The sequence below is a fragment of the Myxine glutinosa genome, chromosome 7 (assembly GCF_964187855.1).
Source record: "Myxine glutinosa chromosome 7, kmMyxGlut1.1, whole genome shotgun sequence".
Classification (NCBI taxonomy): Eukaryota; Metazoa; Chordata; class Myxini; order Myxiniformes; family Myxinidae; genus Myxine; species Myxine glutinosa.
Genome location: NC_136267.1, coordinates 6,678,651 through 6,705,436, shown reverse-complemented (window position 1 = coordinate 6,705,436; position 26,786 = coordinate 6,678,651). Strand labels below are relative to the sequence as shown.

General features: G+C 51.6%; 1 protein-coding gene across 1 annotated transcript in view; it reads right to left on the bottom strand.

Moving 5' to 3' along the window:
- Nucleotides 1-450: 450 nt before the first annotated feature.
- The window catches only part of MTX2 (metaxin 2), a 66,322-nt gene continuing 39,986 nt past the window's right edge, over nt 451-26,786 (bottom strand). The window contains exons 4-10 of the mRNA XM_078781266.1: nt 26,137-26,209; nt 15,594-15,670; nt 15,316-15,408; nt 10,630-10,668; nt 7,576-7,701; nt 1,891-1,964; nt 451-736 (exon numbers count right to left, since the gene is read on the bottom strand). Of these exons, the coding sequence (XP_078637392.1) occupies nt 577-736; nt 1,891-1,964; nt 7,576-7,701; nt 10,630-10,668; nt 15,316-15,408; nt 15,594-15,670; nt 26,137-26,209 (642 nt within the window). The 3' untranslated portion in view covers nt 451-576. The remainder of the gene's footprint in view (nt 737-1,890; nt 1,965-7,575; nt 7,702-10,629; nt 10,669-15,315; nt 15,409-15,593; nt 15,671-26,136; nt 26,210-26,786) is intronic.

Here is a 26,786-nt window from a genome sequence, read left to right as displayed (position 1 = left end):
GTGTGTGTGTTTATATCATATATGTGTGTGTCTTTATATCATATATGTGTGTGTGTGTTTATATGTGTGTGTTTATGTGTGTGTGTGTGTGTGTGTGTGTGTGTGTGTGTGTGTGTGTGTGTGTGTGTGTGTGTGTGTGTGTGTGTGTGTGTGTGTGTGTGTGTGTGTGTATATATATATATATGGCTGTGATCTCCATTTATTCCATTAGTGTCGGGATTGTAGTTGATATTAGTCTCGGTAATGCCATGCCTACCCATCAGCAATCTCTGGCGGGTGTATGTACTTGTATCAAATTAACAAATACCTCATATTGTAAGTGAATAGCAAGTCATTCAATGCAAACACCTCAGGTGCGTGTGGATCATTCGGAATGGAGTAGCACCCCCTCCCCACCCCCCCCCCACCCCGACTACTCCCAGCCTTGTGAAATCACACAATGCAACACAGGACATTCCATATTGCGTTTAATTGTTTTCAGAATTACAGTATATGTAAACATTACAGGTAGGAAAAGTTTACTGTGCAAAGATCTTTGAACAACACACAGGTATTTCTGCACAAATCATCAAACCTTCATGCCTTGTTCTGTGAAAAGTAATGAGCGTCAATGTTTTTGCAGAAGTTGGTGAGGTTTGGGTAGTTACGGATTATCTCCGGAATCGAATATCCAGGTATGTCCGTGGTAAGCAGCGAGTACAGGTGGCCAAAAACGAGTGCATCGAGTTCGGTTGGGCTGCACAGAAGAGGGGTAGGAAAGGAGTTTCAGGTATGAGGTTAGAACGGACAGGTACGAGTAAAGAGTTAGGTGACAGGTGCAGCCACTGCACAAATATCATGGTGACGTTGGGTGCATTTTCATTGGATCAGTGTTGGATGAAGACGGTCACTCTAATAAAAGGTGAAATGGTCACCTGTGTGGTTCCCTGTGGTGTGCTCGAGGGGTCCGAGTGGAGAATCTGCCAGCGGAAGCTGAACATCACACGATCGATGGATAATAAAACGTTATTGCCGCAGCGTTGCAGCCACTGTCGCTGTGCCAAGACACGGAAGCTTTATGTGCACGTGGTCGTGCACGTGGGCAAACAGACAACTACCCAAAAGTGCTTTCCATGCTGTTTGCAGAAACACAAACGTCTCCCGAGCCTCACTGACCCCGAGTGCACAAGCCCAACGGGTCGCACGGATAATCTCCATCTTTGTTCCGGCCTCAAATCAAAAATTCCACAAAGAGGCAACTTTCCAATGACCAGGAGAGCAATCCTTGGGGAATGTGAGCGTGGCGACCGGGCGGCTTCCTGGTACAAATGTACTCTGATCGATGGGCCTGGTCGTCCGAGATAAGTACCGGCGTCACAAACACCGATGTATGTTCACCTTACCAGGTACCTCACACCTTACCAGTTACAACCGAGGAAAACTTCCCCAAACAGACCGAGCAAACTGGACCATCGCTTGGAATCTTCAAATTCACACAGAACTCATAAGGTAGATCCAGTTCCAAATGGGGGAGAGGGGGAGGGAGAGGAGCTACATTTCTGCCGATTTATGACATAATACCTTTCGTTTCCTTGCTCTCAATCCCCCGCAGCTACCACGATAACGAAAGCAGGAAACACACAAAGTCTACTTCAACAAATTGGCAATTCTAACTTGCCCGGGGCAACCGATACCAAGGACTGTGCACAAACCATTCCGATGTGAGGTGCCGCACACGGCACACCTCGTCTTACCGCAGCCGGCCTACTATCGGCACCTCACCTGCAGCGACTAATAACAAATATTGCTTTGAGAACGACACTTAAACAGGGCTGGCAAAGCCTCAGAAAGCAACTCGGGAAACCCAAGGTGCTAAAAGTGTGAGAAAGAGGCGATAGGTGCAAAATGTACCTTTCAAAAAAATACTTATGGTTCCCCAGCCGTTGGGACAAGGCCCGGCAGCTTTGGTCAACCTCGTCGTGGATCTGAAAAACAACGGATCACGAACACCTGTCCTTGTGGGGTTGGCACATGCCGTGGGACAGCAAAAGATGAAACGCATAGTATTCCACATGACTTTCATTTCCACCAATGAAAAGGGCTGTAAAAGGGAAGATATTACACTGTGAATATATTTATTGTCTCATGAGAGCTACAAAGCTTTAATACATGAAGGGGGAATATGAGCAGGGAGAGGGGGGGAGGGAGGAGGGGGGAGAGAGGGAGAGAGAGGGAGAGAGAGGGGAGGAGGGGACAGAGGGGAGGAGGGGAGAGAGACACAGAGAGAGAGGGAGAGAGAGGGGGAGAGAGGGAGAGAGAGGGAGAGAGAGGGGAGGAGGGGAGAGAGGGAGAGAGAGGGGGGCGAGAGGGAGAGAGAGGGAGAGAGAGGGAGAGAGAGGGGGGAGAGAGGGAGAGAGAGGGAGAGAGAGGGGAGGAGGGGAGAGAGACACAGAGAGAGAGGGAGAGAGGAAGAGAGGAAGAGAGGAAGAGAGGGAGGAAGAGAGAGAGGGAGACAGGGAGAGAGAGAGGGGAGGAGGGGAGGGAGAGAGGGGGAGAGAGAGAGGGAGAGAGGGGGAGAGAGAGAGGGAGAGAGGGGGAGAGAGAGGGAGAGAGGGGGAGAGAGAGGGAGAGAGGGGGAAGGAGAGAGGGGAGGAAGAGAGGGAGAGAGAGAGGGAGAGAGAGAGAGTAAGACAGAGAGGGAGTAAGAGAGAAAGAGAGAGAGAGAGAGAGTAAGACAGAGAGGGAGTAAGAGAGAAAGAGAGAGGGAGAGAGAGAGAGTAAGACAGAGAGGGAGTAAGAGAGAAAGAGAGAGAGAGAGAGAGAGAGAGTAAGACAGAGAGGGAGTAACAGAGAGAGAGAGATGATTATTAATTTCATCTTTTTCATCAGACCTCTCATGTATCTCTGCGTCCCTCTCATCTATCTCTGCGTCCCTCTCATCTATCTCTGCGTCCCTCTCATGTATCTCTGCGTCCCTCTCATGTATCTCTGTGTCCCTCTCATGTATCTCTTCGTCCCTCTCATCTATCTCTGCGTCCCTCTCATCTATCTCTGCGTCCCTCTCATCTATCTCTGCGTCCCTCTCATCTATATCTGCGTCCCTCTCATGTCTCTCTGCGTCCCTCTCATCTATCTCTGCGTCCCTCTCATCTATCTCTGCGTCCCTCTCATCTATCTCTGCGTCCCTCTCATCTATCTCTGCGTCCCTCTCATGTATCTCTGCGTCCCTCTCATGTATCTCTGCGTCCCTCTCATGTATCTCTGCGTCCCTCTCATGTATCTCTGCGTCCCTCTCATGTATCTCTGCGTCCCTCTCATGTATCTCTGCGTCCCTCTCATGTATCTCTGCGTCCCTCTCATGTATCTCTGCGTCCCTCTCATGTATCCCTGCGTCCCTCTCATGTATCTCTGCGTCCCTCTCATCTATCTCTGCGTCCCTCTCATCTATCTCTGCGTCCCTCTCATCTATCTCTGCGTCCCTCTCATCTATCTCTGCGTCCCTCTCATCTATCTCTGCGTCCCTCTCATCTATCTCTGCGTCCCTCTCATCTATCTCTGCGTCCCTCTCATGTCTCTCTGCGTCCCTCTCATGTCTCTCTGCGTCCCTCTCCTCTCTCTGCGTCCCTCTCCTCTCTCTGCGTCCCTCTCCTCTCTCTGCATCCCTCTCCTCTCTCTGAATCCCTCTCCTCTCTCTGCATCCCTCTCCTCTCTCTGCATCCCTCTCCTCTCTCTGCATCCCTCTCCTCTCTCTGCATCCCTCTCCTCTCTCTGCATCCCTCTCCTCTCTCTGCATCCCTCTCCTCTCTCTGCATCCCTCTCCTCTCTCTGCATCCCTCTCCTCTCTCTGCATCCCTCTCCTCTCTCTGCATCCCTCTCCTCTCTCTGCATCCCTCTCCTCTCTCTCTGCATCCCGCTCCTCTCTCTGCATCCCGCTCCTCTCTCTGCATCCCGCTCCTTTCTCTCTGCATCCCGCTCCTTTCTCTATGCATCTCTCTCCTTTCTCTGCATCCCGCTCCTCTCTCTGCATCTCTCTCCTTTCTCTCTGCATTCCGCTCCTCTCTCTCTCTCTCTGCATCCCGCTCCTCTCTCTGCATCCCGCTCCTCTCTCTCTGCATCCCGCTCCTCTCTCTCTGCATCCCGCTCCTCTCTCTCTGCATCCCGCTCCTCTCTCTCTGCATCCCGCTCCTCTCTGTCTGCATCCCGCTCCTCTCTCTCTCTCTCTGCATCCCGCTCCTCTCTCTCTCTCTCTGCATCCCGCTCCTCTCTCTGCATCCCGCTCCTCTCTCTGCATCCCGCTCCTCTCTCTGCATCCCGCTCCTCTCTCTGCATCCCGCTCCTCTCTCTGCATCCCGCTCCTCTCTCTGCATCCCGCTCCTCTCTCTGCATCCCGCTCCTCTCTCTGCATCCCGCTCCTCTCTCTGCATCCCGCTCCTCTCTCTGCATCCCTCTCCTCTCTCTGCATCCCTCTCCTCTCTCTGCATCCCTCTCCTCTCTCTGCATCCCTCTCCTCTCTCTGCATCCCTCTCCTCTCTCTGCATCCCTCTCCTCTCTCTGCATCCCTTTCCTCTCTCTGCATCCCTCTCCTCTCTCTGCATCCCTCTCCTCTCTCTGCATCCCTCTCCTCTCTCTGCATCCCTCTCCTCTCTCTGCATCCCTCTCCTCTCTCTGCATCCCTCTCCTCTCTCTGCATCCCTCTCCTCTCTCTCTGCATCCCTCTCCCCTCTCTCTGCATCCCGCTCCTCTCTCTGCATCCCGCTCCTCTCTCTGCATCCCGCTCCTTTCTCTCTGCATCCCGCTCCTTTCTCTATGCATCTCTCTCCTTTCTCTGCATCCCGCTCCTCTCTCTGCATCCCGCTCCTCTCTCTGCATCCCGCTCCTCTCTCTGCATCTCTCTCCTTTCTCTCTGCATTCCGCTCCTCTCTCTCTCTCTGCATCCCGCTCCTCTCTCTGCATCCCGCTCCTCTCTCTGCATCCCGCTCCTCTCTCTGCATCCCGCTCCTCTCTCTGCATCCCGCTCCTCTCTCTGCATCCCGCTCCTCTCTCTGCATCCCGCTCCTCTCTCTGCATCCCGCTCCTCTCTCTGCATCCCTCTCCTTTCTCTCTGCATCTCTCTCCTTTCTCTCTGCATCCCGCTCCTCTCTCTCTCTCTGCATCCCGCTCCTCTCTCTGCATCCCTCTCCTTTCTCTCTGCATCTCTCTCCTTTCTCTCTGCATCCCGCTCCTCTCTCTCTCTCTGCATCCCGCTCCTCTCTCTGCATCCCGCTCCTCTCTCTGCATCCCGCTCCTCTCTCTGCATCCCGCTCCTTTCTCTGCATCCCGCTCCTTTCTCTCTGCATCCCGCTCCTTTCTCTCTCTGCATCCCACTCCTCTCTCTGCATCCCGCTCCTTTCTCTCCTTTCTCTCTGCATTCCGCTCCTCTCTCTCTCTCTGCATCCCGCTCCTCTCTCTGCATCCCGCTCCTCTCTCTGCATCCCGCTCCTCTCTCTGCATCCCGCTCCTCTCTCTGCATCCCGCTCCTCTCTCTGCATCCCGCTCCTCTCTCTGCATCCCGCTCCTCTCTCTGCATCCCGCTCCTCTCTCTGCATCCCGCTCCTCTCTCTGCATCCCGCTCCTCTCTCTGCATCCCGCTCCTCTCTCTGCATCCCGCTCCTCTCTCTGCATCCCGCTCCTCTCTCTGCATCCCGCTCCTCTCTCTGCATCCCGCTCCTCTCTCTGCATCCCGCTCCTCTCTCTGCATCCCTCTCCTTTCTCTCTGCATCCCTCTCCTTTCTCTCTGCATCTCTCTCCTTTCTCTCTGCATCCCGCTCCTCTCTCTCTCTCTCTGCATCCCACTCCTCTCTCTGCATCCCGCTCCTCTCTCTGCATCCCGCTCCTCTCTCTGCATCCCGCTCCTCTCTCTGCATCCCGCTCCTCTCTCTGCATCCCGCTCCTCTCTCTGCATCCCGCTCCTTTCTCTATGCATCTCTCTCCCCTCTCTCTGCATCCCGCTCCTCTCTCTGCATCCCGCTCCTCTCTCTGCATCCCGCTCCTCTCTCTGCATCCCGCTCCTCTCTCTGCATCCCGCTCCTCTCTCTGCATCCCGCTCCTCTCTCTGCATCCTGCTCCTTTCTCTCTGCATCTCTCTCCTTTCTCTCTGCATCCCGCTCCTCTCTCTCTCTCTGCATCCCGCTCCTCTCTCTGCATCCCGCTCCTCTCTCTGCATCCCGCTCCTCTCTCTGCATCCCGCTCCTCTCTCTGCATCCCGCTCCTCTCTCTGCATCCCGCTCCTCTCTCTCTCTCTGCATCCCGCTCCTCTCTCTCTCTCTGCATCCCGCTCCTCTCTCTGCATCCCGCTCCTCTCTCTGCATCCCGCTCCTCTCTCTGCATCCCGCTCCTCTCTCTGCATCCCGCTCCTCTCTCTCTCTCTCTGCATCCCGCTCCTCTCTCTCTCTCTGCATCCCGCTCCTCTCTCTGCATCCCGCTCCTCTCTCTGCATCCCGCTCCTCTCTCTGCATCCCGCTCCTCTCTCTGCATCCCGCTCCTCTCTCTGCATCCCGCTCCTCTCTCTGCATCCCGCTCCTCTCTCTGCATCCCGCTCCTCTCTCTGCATCCCTCTCCTTTCTCTCTGCATCTCTCTCCTTTCTCTCTGCATTCCGCTCCTCTCTTCATCCTCCTCCTCACCTCTCCTCCCACCATTTGTTTTTTCTTTAACACAATCTGATAGGAATGTGGTCATTTTATTGGCGCTAGCTTGGTTTCCAGAAGCTGAGAATCCAAATCCACGATAATGCTGTCTTTAGACGGGTATGAACCTTCGCTCGCTGTCTGGGTCTGGGACAACTGTGACGTCATCTCCCCACTGTAACATACAACGAAAGGAAAGGTTCCGTTGTTTTATACAAGCTATTCACATTGAGGACCCATGTATTTGTTATGGAAGGAAGGGAGTTGGAGGGGTAGAGGGTGGTATTTAAACTTTTTTACGTACAAGATAAAGGCTCATGGAAGAGAGAGACGACAGAAGTTGAAAAGGCAATAAACTGATAAAGGGGTAGTGGAGCCACTTACTCGACAAGCATGGGGAAAGAGGAAGAAGAGGAGGGAGGGAAACGCAACAACCTGCGAGCTAGAGAGTTGGGTTAGGTTAAGTTAGGTAGGGATAATGGGGGTCGAGAATACCATGGGGATAGATGGGGAAGGCCAGGAGTTGATGTCAGAAACAGGAGTGGGAATAAATGGGAATAAAGAGCCTCTTGAAGGCGGTTGGTTCCACGAAGAGGAGAAAATACAAACAAATAAGTGGAGTTTGGCATCGAGCCTGGATTTTGGAAGTTTAATCAGGTGGAGGTTACTGTGAGAACGTGTACATCCTGGAAGAGCTGGGAATGACTGAAGAATGAATGAATGAATGAATGAATGAATGAAAGAAGTGACTTGGTAAAATGGGAGAAGGCAATCTGAAATGTGTCAAGGGTCTACGGTGACCTAGAAATCCATAGAAATCTTACGGTTCATCAAAAAGAAACACTTGTTTAAATTATCATATTTATTTAATCCAATTCCATTGACATCTCCACAGATACCTTTTCCCACAATTGAAAAGGTACTTCATCCAACCTGTTCACGTGTTTTTTCAGCCCAATCAACGGCCTTCATCCTACGTACGATCTCCCTTTGCTTTTGACGTGCCAGGATGATATCGAGAGGAAACGGGAACGGCGATCCATATCGTGGTCTGCTGATCTGTTCACCAACACACATGCAATCCATCGGGGGCAGGACAAATCAAACCGGGATCTCACATTCTCTCTCTCTCTCTCTCCTATAAGAGAGCGTCCCCTTCAATGATGCTTCCTCTCCTATAAGAGAGCGTCCCCTTCAATGATGCTTCCTCTCCTATAAGAGAGCGTCCCCTTCAATGATGTTTCCTCTCCTATAAGAGAGCGTCCCCTTTAATAATGCTTCCTCTCCTATAAGAGAGCGTCCCCTTCAATGATGCATTCCTCCCCTATAAGAGAGCGTCCCCTTTAATAATGCTTCCTCTCCTATAAGAGAGCGTCCCCTTCAATGATGCTTCCTCTCCTATAAGAGAGCGTCCCCTTAAATGATGCTTCCTCCCCTATAAGAGAGTGTCCCCTTCAATGATGTTTCCTCTCCTATAAGAGAGCGTCCCCTTCAATGATGTTTCCTCCCCTATAAGAGAGCGTCCCCTTCAATGATGCTTCCTCCCCTATAAGAGAGCATCCCCTTTAATAATGCTTCCTCTCCTATAAGAGAGCGTCCCCTTCAATGATGCTTCCTCCCCTATAAGAGAGCGTCCCCTTCAATGATGCTTCCTCTCCTGTAAGAGAGCGTCCCCTTCAATGATGCTTCCTCCCCTATAAGAGAGCGTCCCCTTCAATAATGCTTCCTCTCCTATAAGAGAGCGTCCCCTTCAATGATGCTTCCTCCCCTATAAGAGAGCGTCCCCTTCAATGATGCTTCCTCTCCTATAAGAGAGTGTCCCCTTTAATAATGCTTCCTCTCCTATAAGAGAGCGTCCCATTCAATGATGTTTCCTCGCCTATAAGAGAGCGTCCCCTTCAATAATGCTTCCTCTCCTATAAGAGAGCGTCCCCTTCAATGATGCTTCCTCCCATATAAGAGAGCGTCCCCTTCAATGATGCTTCCTCTCCTATAAGAGAGCGTCCCCTTCAATAATGCTTCCTCTCCTATAAGAGAGCGTCCCCTTCAATGATGCTTCCTCCCCTATAAGAGAGCGTCCCCTTCAATAATGCTTCCTCTCCTATAAGAGAGCGTCCCCTTCAATGATGCTTCCTCCCCTATAAGAGAGCGTCCCCTTCAATGATGTTTCCTCCCCTATAAGAGAGCGTCCCATTCAATGATGTTTCCTCCCCTATAAGAGAGCGTCCCCTTTAATGATGCTTCCTCTCCTATAAGAGAGCGTCCCCTTAAATGATGCTTCCTCCCCTATAAGAGAGCGTCCCCTTCAATGATGTTTCCTCTCCTATAAGAGAGCGTCCCCTTCAATGATGTTTCCTCCCCTATAAGAGAGCGTCCCCTTAAATTATGCTTCCTCTCCTATAAGAGAGCGTCCCCTTCAATAATGCTTCCTCCCCTATAAGAGAGCGTCCCCTTTAATAATGCTTCCTCTCCTATAAGAGAGCGTCCCCTTCAATAATGCTTCCTCTCCTATAAGAGAGCGTCCCCTTCAATGATGCTTCTTCTCCTATAAGAGAGCGTCCCCTTAAATGATGCTTCCTCTCCTATAAGAGAGCGTCCCCTTCAATAATGCTTCCTCTCCTATAAGAGAGCGTCCCCTTCAATAATGCTTCCTCTCCTATAAGAGAGCGTCCCCTTCAATGGTGTTTCCACTCCTATAAGAGAGCGTCCCCTTTAATGATGCTTCCTCTCCTATAAGAGAGCGTCCCCTTCAATGATGCTTCCTCTCCTATAAGAGAGCGTCCCCTTCAATGATGCTTCCTCTCCTATAAGAGAGCGTCCCCTTCAATGATGCTTCCTCTCCTATAAGAGAGCGTCTCCTTCAATGATGCTTCCTCTCCTATAAGAGAGCGTCTCCTTCAATAATGCTTCCTCTCCTATAAGAGAGCGTCCCCTTCAATGATGCTTCCTCTCCTATAAGAGTGTGTCCCCTTCAATAATGCTTCCTCTCCTATAAGAGAGCGTCCCCTTCAATAATGCTTCCTCTCCTATAAGAGAGCGTCCCCTTCAATAATGCTTCCTCTCCTATAAGAGTGCGTCCCCTTCAATGATGCTTCCTCTCCTATAAGAGAGCGTCCCCTTCAATAATGCTTCCTCTCCTATAAGAGAGCGTCCCCTTCAATAATGCTTCCTCTCCTATAAGAGTGCGTCCCCTTCAATGATGCTTCCTCTCCTATAAGAGAGCGTCACCTTCAATGATGCTTCCTCTTTTGTCTCGATTTCAGCCAATCCCACAGTGACGATACTCGTTTATCTGGATCACCCAAAGATGATCACCCAAAGCACAATCAATTAGGCCAAAGTAAATGACTCCTGTACTGTGTGTGCTCCAGCATATGCCGGATGGGTATGCGTGGTGCCCTCGCATCCCCCCCATTCCAAACGACCATTAAAATTAAGTGTCATGACTTCACAATAAAAGCCCAAAGTGTGAGATGCTTCCTGAATAAATAACATGCGGAAGGCTTTGTAAAGAGCAGCACCGCGTGATGCAAACATTAGGAAAAAAAACAATTTCCCCTTATATTCACAATAACATTAAAGGCGCCGTTAACCTGCGGGCATTTACTTTGAATAACGAAAGGAAAGCATAAAATAAAACATTCCTGAGAGGACCTTTTCACATCCAGTCGTTTGATATCGGTTTGCAGGAATCATCTTCAGGATTTGTAATACTTGTTTGCCACAAGAGTAACACTGCACACATTACCACTTCAACTCGGCCCAAAGTAAAAATAAACAACGTTTAAACATCCTCGACTGCATCACCATTGTTGAGGCAAAGAACAGATTGTACAATTAATTTAACGCTTTTGTACAAACAAAGGGAATAATAAACAAGTTTAAGGTTTCATTCCAGAAAAAGCAGCAAATGATGCTGGCTCCATGCCTGGAACGGACCATTCTCTCCAACTAGGGGGTTCCGATGTAAACAAACAAAATACCCACCAGAGATGAAACGTTCTTGTCACACCACAAGATGCACATCTGTTGTGGGAGGGATGAATGGAGGTGGGAAAGGACACATGGATGGGGGTGAAGGGAGGAATGGATGTGGGGAAAGGGGGATGGGGGGGGATAGATGTGGCGAAGGGGCAGATAAAACAATCATCAGAGATTTTTTAAATAATGGGAGATGAACATACACAAAGCATCACTAAACAAAAGCCATGATTCCCCTATAATGCAAAAAAGTAAGCACACCCTGGCTCAAAGCAAGTACAAAACGTCATAGTCATCCAAACCAGCCCATTCAGGTTGTTTGTGAGCCCCCCACCAATAGGCCAGCGTTCAGTGAGGATACCCCCAGCCCCCAACAACAGCCTGGTGAGGAACTCCCACAATCAGCCCCCAGTGCCACATGTGGTGAGGAACCCCCAAGCAGGAGACTGATCTACGGTGAGGAGCTCCCCTCTATAAGCTCATTGTGTGGTGAGGAAACCCCAAGCAGGACACCGATATATGGTGAGGAGCCCCCACTATAAGCGCATTGTGTGGTGAGGAAACCCCAAGCAGGAGACCGATATATGGTGAGGAGCCCCCACTCTAAGCGCATTGTGTGGTGAGGAAACCCCAAACAGGAGATCAATCTATGGTGAGGAGCCCCCACTATAAGCACATTGTGTGGTGAGGAGACCCCAAGCAGGAGACCAATCTAGGGTGAGGAGCCCCCCACTATAAGCGGTGTGTGGTGATGAACCCCCAAGCAGGAGACCAATCTAGGGTGAGGAGCCCCCCACTATAAGCGTAGTGTGTGGTGATGAACCCCCAAGCAGGAGACCAATCGAGGGTGAGGAGCCCCCCACTATAAGCGCATTGTGTGATGATGAACCCCCAAGCAGGAGACCAATTTAGGGCGAGCAGCACCCCACTATAAGCGCATTGTGTGGTGAGGAAACCCCAAGCAGGAGACCAATCTAGGGTGAGGAGCCCCCCACTATAAGCACATTGTGTGGTGATGAACCCCCAAGCAGGAGACCAATTTAGGGCGAGCAGCCCCCCACTATAAGCGCATTGTGTGGTGAGGAAACCCCAAGCAGGAGACCGATATATGGTGAGGAGCCCCCACTCTAAGCGCATTGTGTGGTGAGGAAATCTCAAGCAGGAGACCAATCTAGGGTGAGGAGCCCCCCACTATAAGCGTAGTGTGTGGTGATGAAACCCCAAGCAGGAGACCGATATATGGTGAGGAGCCCCCCACTATAAGCGCATTGTGTGGTGAGGAAACCCCAAGCAGGAGACCGATATATGGCGAGCAGCCCCCCACTATAAGCGCATTGTGTGGTGAGGAAATCTCAAGCAGGAGACCAATCTAGGGTGAGGAGCCCCCCACTATAAGCGTAGTGTGTGGTGATGAAACCCCAAGCAGGAGACCGATATATGGTGAGGAGCCCCCCACTATAAGCGCATTGTGTGGTGAGGAAACCCCAAGCAGGAGACCGATATATGGTGAGGAGCCCCCCACTATAAGCGCATTGTGTGGTGAGGATATCTCAAGCAGGAGACCGATATAGGGTGAGGAGCCCCCCACTATAAGCGCATTGTGTGGTGAGGAAATCTCAAGCAGGAGACCAATCTAGGGTGAGGAGCCCCCCACTATAAGCGTAGTGTGTGGTGATGAACTCCCCCAATCCCCGGCTGAAAGTGCAACGGGAAGCCTTGCATCCCAGGCCCCCAACGTGGCAGGGTGCAGCATGGAAAACCATTAAAATGGAGCATGCAATGGACAAATCAACACGGTCCATGATATATGAACCTGGAATTTCAAGATCATGAGCTATGTGCTCAGGTAGAAACACCAAACAGGTAAACTCAACACAAATACATTAAGTATTCCAAATACATTTGTAAATAGTCACTTTTCAATGGTTCATGTGTCATCGGCATTTGATAGATTTGAATAACGTGAAATTTGTAGCAAAATGGTTTCTCAAAAGTCCATGGTGTGTGACTCTGACAAGTCACAGATAATGGATGCTTGTGCGTCCTGCTGGTGTAACAAGAAACGGGCGGATTAAGTGAGAAAGCGTTTTTAAAGTCCCAAAACGAATCGCCCCCACAGGACTGCATCGATTCATTACCGCAGGTGACTAAAAAAAAACACCTTTTTCCCCGCAAAGCGGGGGTTGGCCTTTTTCGGGGACCGTGGTTGTTGTTGTTTTTTGGTCCCCTTTTTGAAGCAATGTTTTACGGCCGGATGCCCTTCCTGCCACCAACCCTTTTTGTCGCCTACGGCAGGTGACTCCGGTAGTTTAATTGAAATAAGATCAACCGATTCATTCCCAACCATTGTGGTGGTGCGGACGTGCCACCTCGAGTTTGAAGGACCCTGACCTCCACAAAACAGGCGCAGAAAGGGTCACGGTGATTGGGCATCACATGTACACTTGGGATTGAACGCTCAAAATGGGGGGTCTCCAACACCGACGAGTCCATGGTACAAACTGGCAGAACGGGCAACTTGCACCGATGGTACTTTTGGCCGTCACGTGACGAGAGCAGCCAGCGATGGAATCACATCCACAATGGCGAAAGAGTCACCAATAAATCACTTCAAACACATAACCGACGTCCTGTTACAATAACCCAACGAGGTAGAAATACAAATAAACGAGTACAACACAAGTAAATAAAATACAATTACAAGTTTACAAGTCAGGAGACGACGATGGGTTTTTTTCTTCTTTTTTTTTTGTATACAGAGTCGAGGCTCGTGAAAGAGCTAACATTTATCAAACAAACAAATCAAACAAACAAGCAAACAAAGTATATAAAAAGGGGAGCGGTCAACAAGATGGGGAGAGAAGGGGAGGAAGCACACAAACACAACATTTGAGAGCAGGGACATCGGGAGATGTGTGGGAGGCAGAGGGCCTGGGGGGAGGCAGGATAGGTATAAAACGCAAGGACACCAAGGACTTCCAGGAAAGAAGTCAAAAGTCACCTCAAAAAAGTGGATTTGGGGTGAAATTAGCGGGGGTAGAAAAGATCAAGGTTTTGGATTGGGGAAGATAAGAGATGGTGGTGAACAGCCGTTTTAAAGACCTGGAGGGAGGAGTGGGATTGAAGAGAGTGAGGGAGTTTGTTCCAGAGGTGGGAGAAAAGAGGAATGAAGGAGTGAAGGTCAGCAGAGTCTTGATTTTGGCAGTTTAACCATAAGAGGGTTGCAGGCAGATCTTGTGCGACCTGCAGGAATATTTGGGGGACAGAGCCCAGAGAGAGCGGGGGGGGGGGGGGGGGGGAAAGGCCGGAGAGGAGTCGGTAGAAGACGGAAAGACCACCAACCTGCCTGCGGTGAGTAAGTGAAAGGCCCTCGGAGATAGCGTCATCGCGGGAGATTCCAATGATTCTGAACGCTTTGGTTTCAACAGCGTGAAGACGAGCTCGGTGTGAGGCAGGAGCACCAGCCCAGAGGGCAGAGCAGTATTCCATTGAGAATACTGCTCGAGTGAGATGGTTCACGAGCGAGCGGTATTCAATGCCAAAGGACGGACTAGAACCGAAACAGGCCCAGACAGGCCAGGCCTGGAAATGTCAAACCGAAGGTTACTGACCTTGAAATTGGATAGAAAATAATGTATAATCAGTTATGAGGTTAGTGAGCTACACAATACCGAAAATTCGGTGAAAAATGATGAAAATAAATAAATAAATTATAAATCGAGCTCCGTGGGGCTGGACACGTGACATTGGCCTAACCAAATACCGAAACCCCTGTCAGATTCCACCAAACCCCTCGGAGAAGATGTAGCTTGAACTCGATTACCCCCTAAAAAGATATCTTTTTCGGGCGTGGCTCCGCCCACAATGGGCGCAATACGCCCACTCGAGGCAGGACACAACTAGATCATGATATCAACCTCCCACCCAAGTTTCATCAAGACCGGATGATATCATCGGGTAGTTATGCTGCGGACAGACAGACACACACACAGACGCACACACAGACACACACTAACATGAATATAGTGGTCACTTGATAACTCGTGAACCAATAAAGAAACAGGCCCATGGTAAAATAACACTATATAAATATATATATATATTTAAAAAAAAGTCCTTTATTCTTGCTCTGGTTGAATGAGCTCAAAATGGGGGGAGGGGTACATATTTCTTAACAGGAAAGGAGTAAAATCTATATTTTTGGAAGTGATCGTATCGAGGCAGTGGTCTGTTGTCTATACACCTCACATGTTCCATTATTTTGTCCGAATGAATTATATTTCTTTCTATTTTTCTTTTCCCATTCGTTTGGATTATTTGGAAGATGCTTTGACTTAATTTTTTCCCCAAAGGAGCGTTTGCGTTTCATTTGTGTTTTATCCTCGGATGTTGTGGATATGTGGATGTTGTGGATATGGTTCATAGGGGATAATGGATGCTTAATGTTGTGGTTATTCCCATATTGAGTGTTAAGGATAAGCATGGGGTAATTAAATGTCATTTTAGATATTTGGCGCCAATTTGTATCGCTACAAACATCAGAACCACCCCAGTGTGTCCAACAACCCTCATTACTACAGCCTTCCCTTAATGTTTTATTCTTCTGTTTTGTGTGTAAATGAAACAATGTAATAACGTGTAAGAGAAATGTTGTCCTCCCCATCCTAACCGGTAATAAAACAAAAACAGCACCTCTGCAGTCAGTAAACTGCTGTTGACCAGCTCCATGTAGGCCTTCATCTCGGCCTTCTCTTGCTCGTCAAGAGACTCACTAAGTGAATGACCCTGCAATGAGTGAGGAAGTAGTGAGGACAGGAAAGATATCACGCTCACCTCAGCATCACCAGTTCATATCAACTGAAACAACCAAATGAGGTTATTAGCCACAGTATCTCCACCTCAATAGAACAAAGCCTCCATTATTGTCCGGATATTAGAAAATATTAAGTATGGATCAACAACACACGTACTTTGGCTCTGACGAACTGCACAATGGGCCCAAGTTCGGAGACCACGTGGTTTCCAGCATGGATGAAGGGAACTTCACCTTTCCAGGAGAAATGAAACAGGCAATGTCAGGTAAACCACAAGGCAGCAGAAACTCAGAGATTAACACACATGGCCAAGGCACCGTTATTCGAACACGAAAGTGGACACGCAGTGTACAAATAAATTATAAAATAAAAACTACGTCAACCGCATACCAAGGAGAGTATTATTATTATTATTATTTTTTTTGTATACAGAATCGAGGCTCGTGAAAGAGCTGACATTTATCAAACAAACAAATCAACCAGACAAACAAAATAAAATAAAAAGAGGGAGCGGAAGACAAGATGGGGAGAGAAGGGGAAGCACACAAAAACAACATTTGAGACCAGGGAGATGTGTGGGAGGGAGAGGGCTTGGGGGGAGGAGGCATGGGAAGGGGGTGGGGGGGTGGGAGAAGTATAACACACAAGGACACCAAGGACTTCTAGGATAGAAGTTGGTATTTCAAAAAAGTGGAATTGGGGTGAAATTAGCAGGGGTAGAAAAGATCAAGGTTTTGGATGGGGGAAGATAAGAGATGGTGGTGAACAGCTGTTTAAAAGACCTGGAGGGTGGTGTGGGATTGAAGAGAGTGAGGGAGTTTGTTCCAGAGGTGGGAGAAAAGAGGAATGAAGGAGTGAAGGTGAGCATTGTTATACACGTTTCACCCTGCAGGTTACCATTCCCACTCTCCTCTTCCCTTGCACTATACCTGGACCAGCTCATCCAGACTCTCACCCTTCTCCTTCACCTGACCCCAATCCCACTCACTACAGGCCCTACAAATTATAATGAGGCAGGGACGACGTGAGCGGGTGGTTGCATCGATGAATAACCATCATTGCTGTACCGAGCCTTCCTCTTCTTCTTCTTCACAACAAAAAACAAAAACCAAAAAGAGGAAGTGTACGAGCCAAAGACAGGAAAAGAGACACGGTTAGAAACGAACGCATTTTCAGTTCGCAACCTTCTGTAATTCTCCAAAATGGCACATCCGGGCCAAGCGTGAGATACCATAAAACTGTTTGGCCACGTGCATATTTGAGGAGAGGTTGAGGTGATGGCATGTCAAGTGCAGTGGAAAGGTACACAACAGAGCAACCATTTCAAAGCCCATCTTGGAAATCTCATTTTAGGGTTCTAAGGAGAGAGAAGGAGGGGGGGAGCCCATGTGACCAAAATCTGTGGAGAAATGCGTGCCCGTGTCACCGAGGCTTGCAAAGGAAAGCGGGCCCATGTGAAGAGAAGCGGGCCCATGTGAAGAGAAGCGGGCCCATGTGAAGGAAAGTAGGCCCATGTGAACAGAAGCTGGACCATGTGAAGAGAAGCGGGCCCGTGTGAAGAGAAGCGGGCCCGTGTGAAGGGAAGCGGGCCCTTGTGAAGAGAAGCGGGCCCTTGTGAAGAGAAGCGGGCCCTTGTGAAGAGAAGCGGGCCCTTGTGAAGAGAAGCGGGCCCTTGTGAAGAGAAGCGGGCCCTTGTGAAGAGAAGCGGGCCCTTGTGAAGAGAAGCGGGCCCTTGTGAAGAGAAGCGGGCCCTTGTGAAGAGAAGCGGGCCCTTGTGAAGAGAAGCGGGCCCGTGTGAAGGGAAGCGAGCCCGTGTGAAGGGAAGCATGCCCGTGTGAAGGGCCCGTGTGAAGAGAAGCAGGCCCTTGTGAAGAGAAGCAGGCCCGTATGAAGAGAAGCGGGCCCTTGTGAAGAGAAGCGGGCCCTTGTGAAGAGAAGCGGGCCCTTGTGAAGAGAAGCGGGCCCTTGTGAAGAGAAGCGGGCCCTTGTGAAGAGAAGCGGGCCCTTGTGAAGAGAAGCGGGCCCTTGTGAAGAGAAGCGGGCCCTTGTGAAGAGAAGCGGGCCCTTGTGAAGAGAAGCGGGCCCTTGTGAAGAGAAGCGGGCCCTTGTGAAGAGAAGCGGGCCCTTGTGAAGAGAAGCGGGCCCTTGTGAAGAGAAGCGGGCCCTTGTGAAGAGAAGCGGGCCCTTGTGAAGAGAAGCGGGCCCTTGTGAAGAGAAGCGGGTCCTTGTGAAGAGAAGCGGGCCCTTGTGAAGAGAAGCGGGCCCTTGTGAAGAGAAGCGGGCCCTTGTGAAGAGAAGCGGGCCCTTGTGAAGAGAAGCGGGCCCTTGTGAAGAGAAGCGGGCCCTTGTGAAGAGAAGCGGGCCCTTGTGAAGAGAAGCGGGCCCTTGTGAAGAGAAGCGGGCACTTGTGAAGAGAAGCGGGCCCTTGTGAAGAGAAGCGGGCACTTGTGAAGAGAAGCGGGCCCTTGTGAAGAGAAGCGGGCCCTTGTGAAGAGAAGCGGGCCCTTGTGAAGAGAAGCGGGCCCTTGTGAAGAGAAGCGGGCCCTTGTGAAGAGAAGCGGGCCCTTGTGAAGAGAAGCGGGCCCTTGTGAAGAGAAGCGGGCCCTTGTGAAGAGAAGCGGGCCCTTGTGAAGAGAAGCGGGCCCTTGTGAAGAGAAGCGGGCCCGTGTGAAGGGAAGCGGGCCTGGGTGAAGGGCCAGTGTGAAGAGAAGCGGGCCCGTGTGAAGGGAAGCAGGCCCGTGTGAAGGGAAGCGGGCCCGGGTGAAAAGCCAGTGTGAAGGGAAACGAGACTGTGTGAAGGGAAGCAAGCCTGTGTGAAGGGAAGCAGGCCTGTGTGAAGGGAAGCGAGCCCTTGTGAAGAGAAGCGTGCCCTTGTGAAGAGAAGCGGGCCCTTGTGAAGAGAAGCGGGCCCTTGTGAAGAGAAGCGGGCCCTTGTGAAGAGAAGCGGGCCCTTGTGAAGAGAAGCGGGCCCTTGTGAAGAGAAGCGGGCCCTTGTGAAGAGAAGCGGGCCCTTGTGAAGAGAAGCGGGCCCTTGTGAAGGGAAGCGGGCCCTTGTGAAGAGAAGCGGGCCCTTGTGAAGAGAAGCGGGCCCTTGTGAAGAGAAGCGGGCCCTTGTGAAGAGAAGCGGGCCCTTGTGAAGAGAAGCGGGCCCTTGTGAAGAGAAGCGGGCCCTTGTGAAGAGAAGCGGGCCCTTGTGAAGAGAAGCGGGCCCTTGTGAAGAGAAGCGGGCCCTTGTGAAGAGAAGCGGGCCCGTGTGAAGGGAAGCGAGCCCGTGTGAAGGGAAGCATGCCCGTGTGAAGGGCCCGTGTGAAGAGAAGCAGGCCCTTGTGAAGAGAAGCAGGCCCGTATGAAGAGAAGCGGGCCCTTGTGAAGAGAAGCGGGCCCTTGTGAAGAGAAGCGGGCCCTTGTGAAGAGAAGCGGGCCCTTGTGAAGAGAAGCGGGCCCTTGTGAAGAGAAGCAGGCCCTTGTGAAGAGAAGCGGGCCCTTGTGAAGAGAAGCGGGCCCTTGTGAAGAGAAGCGGGCCCTTGTGAAGAGAAGCGGGCCCTTGTGAAGAGAAGCGGGCCCTTGTGAAGAGAAGCGGGCCCTTGTGAAGAGAAGCGGGCCCTTGTGAAGAGAAGCGGGCCCTTGTGAAGAGAAGCGGGCCCTTGTGAAGAGAAGCGGGCCCTTGTGAAGAGAAGCGGGTCCTTGTGAAGAGAAGCGGGCCCTTGTGAAGAGAAGCGGGCCCTTGTGAAGAGAAGCGGGCCCTTGTGAAGAGAAGCGGGCCCTTGTGAAGAGAAGCGGGCCCTTGTGAAGAGAAGCGGGCCCTTGTGAAGAGAAGCGGGCCCTTGTGAAGAGAAGCGGGCCCTTGTGAAGAGAAGCGGGCACTTGTGAAGAGAAGCGGGCCCTTGTGAAGAGAAGCGGGCACTTGTGAAGAGAAGCGGGCCCTTGTGAAGAGAAGCGGGCCCTTGTGAAGAGAAGCGGGCCCTTGTGAAGAGAAGCGGGCCCTTGTGAAGAGAAGCGGGCCCTTGTGAAGAGAAGCGGGCCCTTGTGAAGAGAAGCGGGCCCTTGTGAAGAGAAGCGGGCCCTTGTGAAGAGAAGCGGGCCCTTGTGAAGAGAAGCGGGCCCTTGTGAAGAGAAGCGGGCCCTTGTGAAGAGAAGCGGGCCCGTGTGAAGGGAAGCGGGCCTGGGTGAAGGGCCAGTGTGAAGAGAAGCGGGCCCGTGTGAAGGGAAGCAGGCCCGTGTGAAGGGAAGCGGGCCCGGGTGAAAAGCCAGTGTGAAGGGAAACGAGACTGTGTGAAGGGAAGCAAGCCTGTGTGAAGGGAAGCAGGCCTGTGTGAAGGGAAGCGAGCCCTTGTGAAGAGAAGCGTGCCCTTGTGAAGAGAAGCGGGCCCTTGTGAAGAGAAGCGGGCCCTTGTGAAGAGAAGCGGGCCCTTGTGAAGAGAAGCGGGCCCTTGTGAAGGGAAGCGAGCCTGTGTGAAGGGAAGCAGGCCCGTGTGAAGGGCCCGTGTGAAGAGAAGCGGGCCCTTGTGAAGAGAAGCAGGCCCGTGTGAAAAGAAGCGGGCCCTTGTGAAGAGAAGCAGGCCCTTGTGAAGAGAAGCAGGCCCTTGTGAAGAGAAGCGGGCCCTTGTGAAGAGAAGCGGGCCCTTGTGAAGAGAAGCGGGCCCTTGTGAAGAGAAGCGGGCCCTTGTGAAGAGAAGCGGGCCCTTGTGAAGAGAAGCGGGCCCTTGTGAAGAGAAGCGGGTCCTTGTGAAGGGAAGCGAGCCTGTGTGAAGGGAAGCGAGCCTGTGTGAAGGGAAGCAGGCCCAGGTGAAGGGCCCGTGTGAAGGCAAGCGAGCCCGTGTGAAGGGAAGCAGGCCCGTGTGAAGGGAAGCAGGCCCGGGTGAAGGGAAGCCGGCGCGGGTGAAGGGCCAGTGTGAAGGGAGGCGAGCCTGTGTGAAGGGAAGCGAGCCCGTGTGAAGAGAAGCGGGCCCTTGTGAAGAGAAGTGGGCGTGTGAACATGTGAACGGGCCTGTGCCCGTGTGAAGAGAAGCGGGCCCTTGTGAAGAGAAGTGGGCGTGTGAACATGTGAACGGGCCTGTGCCCGTCTGAAGAGAAGCGGGCCCTTGTGAAGAGAAGCGGGCCCGTGTGAAGAGAAGCGGGCCCGTGTGAAGAGAAGCGGGCCCGTGTGAAGAGAAGCGGGCCCGTGTGAAGAGAAGCGGGCCCGTGTGAAGAGAAGCGGGCCCGTGTGAAGAGAAGCGGGCCCGTGTGAAGAGAAGCGGGCCCATGTGAAGAGAAGCGGGCCCATGTGAAGAGAAGCGGGCCCTTGTGAAGAGAAGCGGGCCCTTGTGAAGAGAAGCGGGCCCTTGTGAAGAGAAGCGGGCCCTTGTGAAGAGAAGCGGGCCCTTGTGAAGGGAAGCGAGCCTGTGTGAAGGGAAGCGAGCCTGTGTGAAGGGAAGCAGGCCCGTGTGAAGGGCCCGTGTGAAGAGAAGCAGGCCCTTGTGAAGAGAAGCGGGCCCTTGTGAAGAGAAGCAGGCCCGTGTGAAAAGAAGCGGGCCCTTGTGAAGAGAAGCAGGCCCTTGTGAAGAGAAGCGGGCCCTTGTGAAGAGAAGCGGGCCCTTGTGAAGAGAAGCGGGCCCTTGTGAAGAGAAGCGGGCCCTTGTGAAGAGAAGCGGGCCCTTGTGAAGAGAAGCGGGCCTGTGTGAAGGGAAGCAGGCCCAGGTGAAGGGCCCGTGTGAAGGGAAGCGAGCCCGCGTGAAGGGCCCGTGTGAAGAGAAGCAGGCCCTTGTGAAGAGAAGCGGGCCTTGTGAAGAGAAGCAGGCCCGTGTGAAAAGAAGCGAGCCCGTGTGAAGGGAAGCGAGCCCGTGTGAAGGGAAGCGGGCCCGTGTGAAGGGAAGCGAGCCTGTGTGAAGGGAAGCAGGCCCAGGTGAAGGGCCCGTGTGAAGGGAAGCGAGCCCGCGTGAAGGGAAGCAGGCCCGGGTGAAGGGAAGCGGGCGCGGGTGAAAAGCCAGTGTGAAGGGAGGCGAGCCTGTGTGAAGGGAAGCGAGCCTGTGTGAAGGGAAGCGAGCCCGTGTGAAGGGAAGCGGGCCCGTGTGAAGGGAAACGGGCCCTTGTGAAGAGAAGCGGGCCCTTGTGAAGAGAAGCGGGCCCTTGTGAAGAGAAGCGGGCCCTTGTGAAGAGAAGCGGGCCCTTGTGAAGAGAAGCGGGCCCTTGTGAAGAGAAGTGGGCGTGTGAACATGTGAACGGGCCTGTGCCCGTCTGAAGAGAAGCGGGCCCTTGTGAAGAGAAGCGGGCCCTTGTGAAGAGAAGCGGGCCCTTGTGAAGAGAAGCGGGCCCTTGTGAAGAGAAGCGGGCCCTTGTGAAGAGAAGTGGGCCCGTGTGAAGGGAAGCGAGCCTGTGTGAAGGGAAGCAGGCCCAGGTGAAGGGCCCGTGTGAAGGGAAGCGAGCCCGCGTGAAGGGAAGCAGGCCCGGGTGAAGGGAAGCGGGCGCGGGTGAAAAGCCAGTGTGAAGGGAGGCGAGCCTGTGTGAAGGGAAGCGAGCCTGTGTGAAGGGAAGCGAGCCCGTGTGAAGGGAAGCGGGCCCGTGTGAAGGGAAACGGGCCCTTGTGAAGAGAAGCGGGCCCTTGTGAAGAGAAGCGGGCCCTTGTGAAGAGAAGCGGGCCCTTGTGAAGAGAAGTGGGCGTGTGAACGTGTGAACGGGCCTGTGCCCGTGTGAAGGGAAGCGGACCCGGGTGAAGGGCCAGTGTGAAGGGAAGCGAGTCTGTGTGAAGGGAAGCGGGCCCGTGTGAAGGGAAGCGGGCCCGTGTGAAGGGAAGCGGGCCCGTGTGAAGGGAAGCGGGCCCGTGTGAAGGGAAGCGGGCCCGTGTGAAGGGAAGCGGGCCCGTGTGAAGGGAAACAGGCCCAGGTGAAGGGCCAGTGTGAAGGGAAGCGAGCCCGTGTGAAGGGAAGCGAGCCCGTGTGAAGGGAAGCAGGTTCATGTGAATGTTAGCTGGTTAATGTAAAGGTAAGCGGGCAAACGTGACTAGGTACGTAGTTGCTAATTGGAGCACAACACTAGCGGTCTGTGTGGACGGCACAAAATAATAAAACCAATACGATGGCCGATTTATCCGCTGTAAAATATGAAAATGTGCTCAGGGTTTTACTCTTTATCGAAGCAAAGGAGAGAGATGGAAACAGGAAATGTTTAACATAGTGTAGGTGACGTCACCTCCTCTGTATCAACCTCTTCCTGTTTCCCAATGTGACCAAGGCTTGTGAAGGAAAGCAGGCCCATATCAAAGAAAGCAGGCCCGTTTGACCGAGGATTGTGTAGGAGAGCGGGCCCAAGTGAAGGAAAGAGAATGCAAATGCAACCATAAACAGCATGAGCACCGTTTCCTCAATATCAACGCACACACAAGCCATCACTACTGAATAGGCCTGTGCATGTAAACGTGCTCCCCAATTACTCCCCACGGTCACCGAGAGTTCACAACGGGCATGACCCATTTTAAACCCCTCAGAAGCATCATTTGGTGCACACTCTGTGCTCCAACTACCCAGACAGCCACTTCACCACCGCGGCTCAGTTGCTCCAGCTCTTTATCAAATTACACAGAAACCAGAACTGTTTTATCATCATCATAGCACGGTAAAAGAACAGCGATGATGAGAAAATGAGGAGGAGGGGGGGGGGGGGGAGAAAAGGAGTGAGTAGCACAAAGGCAACCCTCCTTGGTACAATTATTCCCTGATTAATGCGCTCCCTTTACAAGAGGGCCAGCTTGGTGTCCAATTAGTCAAAGCACTGCCACAAGCTGCCCAACCGAGTCACAGGTTTGATATTTCGGCCTGACCTCTGGTCGCCCTTTGGAGTCTCTTTTTCACAATTAAAATATGCCAAGAGGTCTTCATCAACAGCACGGCTCCTACATTTCCCAGATGTCATATCAGTTTTATATCACAACGTGATTAGGAGGGTTCCAAATGTCTCTGCAAACCAACCCTTTCGTAAAATGACGTAAAATATTCGTTGTTCAACCAACGTTGGAGCCGAGAGGCAAACATTGATGTCACACCATTCGGCGTTCGTGAGATCGGATTTGAATAGCCACAAAAGTTATCTTGTAAAAGGTCGAACTGGTTCCAAACTGGTTCACAATTGCCTCGAACAAGCAGTGAAGGATCTATGATTGAATTTGAAGTTTGGAGGAATTTTCACAATGGGAACCTAAAGCTTTCCTTCTGGCACTGAATAAATGCCCAAAGCATTACAGCGTATGGAGGAGGTATGCCATTCTTGAACATTATGGAAACTCAAAGGATAAAAGGATGTCAGCGGATGTGCCACCACTCTAAAGTGATGAAAAAGGAGTTCGTTCATTAAAGCTTTGTTTGAGGTTTTCACCGTTACAAACAGATTGATGCACAATTCATAAAAGCACAGGTGCAGCAAAGGCTTATCATCCACAGCACGGTTAAACAGCTGGTACTATTGTATGTGCAGGCTCATGGAAGGCTGAATGACTTTGGTAAAGGTCAACAAACTGACAATAGACGGACATGTGAGTTGGGTGTGGGAAAAAAAAATTAAGCGAAGCACACAAGCACAATCATCATTGCAGAGTAAAATTAAAATACTATAATTTAAAATTCACATTCAAATGCAAGTCGAAACTAGAAATCATCGCAAAATACAAAGCCCATTCACAGAAGCTTTGTACTCAAACCAAACTTGACGAAAACACAACAATTAATTTTATAAGGAATTCTATCAATATTAATTCGTGATCTCCATATTCTCATATTAAACATTTGTTGAAAATTTGGTGACAAAAGGTCAAATGATAAATTGGAAAACATCTCAAAATGCAAGCGGACAAAATAAAGAAACACGGAAACGATAAAGAAAAAATAATCCCCCAAAAAACCCCGGACGTCTCGTAATGCGTCAGGGAGGTGGCAAATAAGGGTTATTTCTACTACTTTCCCCTTTGACATTTTGACACAATTATTAATTGGGACTCTCCATATTTGTTGGAAATTTATAGACTAGACAAATCTTAAAGATTAAAAAACATAAGCAGAAATCTTTATCTAATCAACTACATTTCCAATGTTTTTATAGCAAAAAGGCACAAATCGGGCATATTTGGATGGAGGGAGTATGGCACAAGAAAGAGAAAAGAGAGACAATTAAAACAAAGAGAGCGGAGCAGAGAGAGAGAGAGAGTGGGACAGAGAGAGCGGGACAGAGAGAGCGGGACAGAGAGAGCGGGACAGAGAGAGCACGAGAGCGGGACAGAGAGAGCAGGACAGAGAGACCGGGACAAAGAGAGTGGGACAGAGAGAGCGGGACAGAGAGAGCGGGACAGAGAGAGCGGGACAGAGAGCGGGACAGAGAGAGCACGAGAGCGGGACAGAGAGAGCACGAGAGCAGGACAGAGAGAGCACGAGAGCAGGACAGAGAGAGCACAAGAGCGGGACAGAGAGAGCACGAGAGCGGGACAGAGAGAGCACGAGAGCGGGACAGAGAGAGCACGAGAGCGGGACAGAGAGAGCGGGAGAGAGAGAGAGAGCACGAGAGCAGGACAGAGAGAGAGCACGAGAGCGGGCCAGAGAGCATGAGAGCAGGACAGAAAGGGCACAAGAGCGGGACAGAGAGAGCGGGACAGAGAGCGAGAGGGAGAGCGAGAGAGAGAGCGAGAGCGGGACAGAGAGCATGAGAGCAGGACAGAGAGGACACAAGAGCGGGACAGAGAGAGCGGGACAGAGAGAGAGAGGGAGAGAGAAAGAGTGAGAGGGAGAGCGAGAGAGAGAGAGAGAGCGAGAGCGGGACAGAAAGCATGAGAGCAGGACAAAGAGGGCACAAGAGCGGGACAGAGAGAGCGCGTGAGAGCGGGACAGAGGGACAAAGAGAGCATGAGAGTGGGACAGAGAGCGCAAGAGCGGGCCAGAGAGAGCGTGAGTGTGGGACAGAGAGAGCGCGAGTGTGGGACAGAGAGAGCGCGAGTGTGGGACAGAGAGAGCGTGAGTGTGGGACAGAGAGAGCGCGAGTGCGGGACAGAGAGAGCGCGAGTGCGGGACAGAGAGAGCGCGAGTGCGGGACAGAGAGAGCGCGAGTGCGGGACAGAGAGAGCGCGAGAGCGGGGCAAAGAGAGCGATCAGAATGGGTCGAGAGAATGGGTTGTTGTTGTTGTTGTCGTCGTCGTGGGATAGCCCCGGGCAGTTCTCTCGAACAATCCCGCAACACGGAGAAGCCGATCAATGTCACAGGAGCGACCCAGAGATCCCCCACATTCAGGATGGTGCACCCCTGCCTTTTACAAGGTCAAGGCCATGACAGAGTTAGAGAGAGAGAGAAAGAGAGAGAGAGAGAAACAGACAAGAGGGACAGGGCCGGTCGATGGGAACTGATCGGCACTCTGACTGTGACCACGCTGCCCTGACGAATCCGCACAGCATGGAAGAATGGGGAAGATTTGGCCCCTGACTTGCGTTGGGGGGTACAAGCACCAGGAAGAGGCATCCCCAATAGGTTGAGAGAATGGGTTGAGAGAATGGGTGGAGAAGGGAAGGAGGAGAGGAAGGGAGGGAGGGAGAGGTGGTGGTGGTTATAGAGAGGGTTGGGGCAGAGAGAATACAGAGACACGATTTGTAACAAGGAGCAGGCTCATGTGTCTCAGCCTTCTGCCAGTGGAGAACAATTCTCAGAAACACGGAAGGGCTGACAAGAATGTTATACACAAACGTAGCCGGCTTACCAGATGGAGACATGCTCTCAGCATTTGTGCGGTACACGACCAGCACAGGCAGGTTGCACATCTTCAAGAAAGTCTGAATGTGAACACCACAACTCATAAAACCGTCAAAACTAAATAAAGATGTGTGCTGTGCTCACTTTGGATGTTTAAAAAAAAAAAAAACACGTGTGAGGATGCAGCAGTTATGGTTGTATGGAATGTGTAGATGCAGATACCACACATTAGATATTGTTACGGTTTTGGAAACGTACCCCAGGGAAGAGCATTCATATACACAAAGTACTCCCCAGAATGAGTTATTTCATTAGATTACGTGCTGGGTCGACTTTTTCCCCATGTCCAGGAGATTGGAAGGGGGAGGGGAAATGCTTTGTGAGGTTAGTCTGTGTGTCCCGATGTGATGTAATGGGGAAGATTTGCTTAAACAAACCTCAATTCAGCAACCCCTCCTTCAACCTCACAGTCGGTATATTCTCGTTATTCAATCTGTTTTTACTGTCATGTGATTCTGCTCGGTGAAGACCGGGAAATCACGGACAGCAAATGGAGCGTTATCCGAGGCGTTATTCAATAGCGGATTTCACTATATATGTGCGGGAGGAAGAAAGAAGAAGGAGAAGAAGCAGGGAGCTTTTACCTGTCGGTCCCGC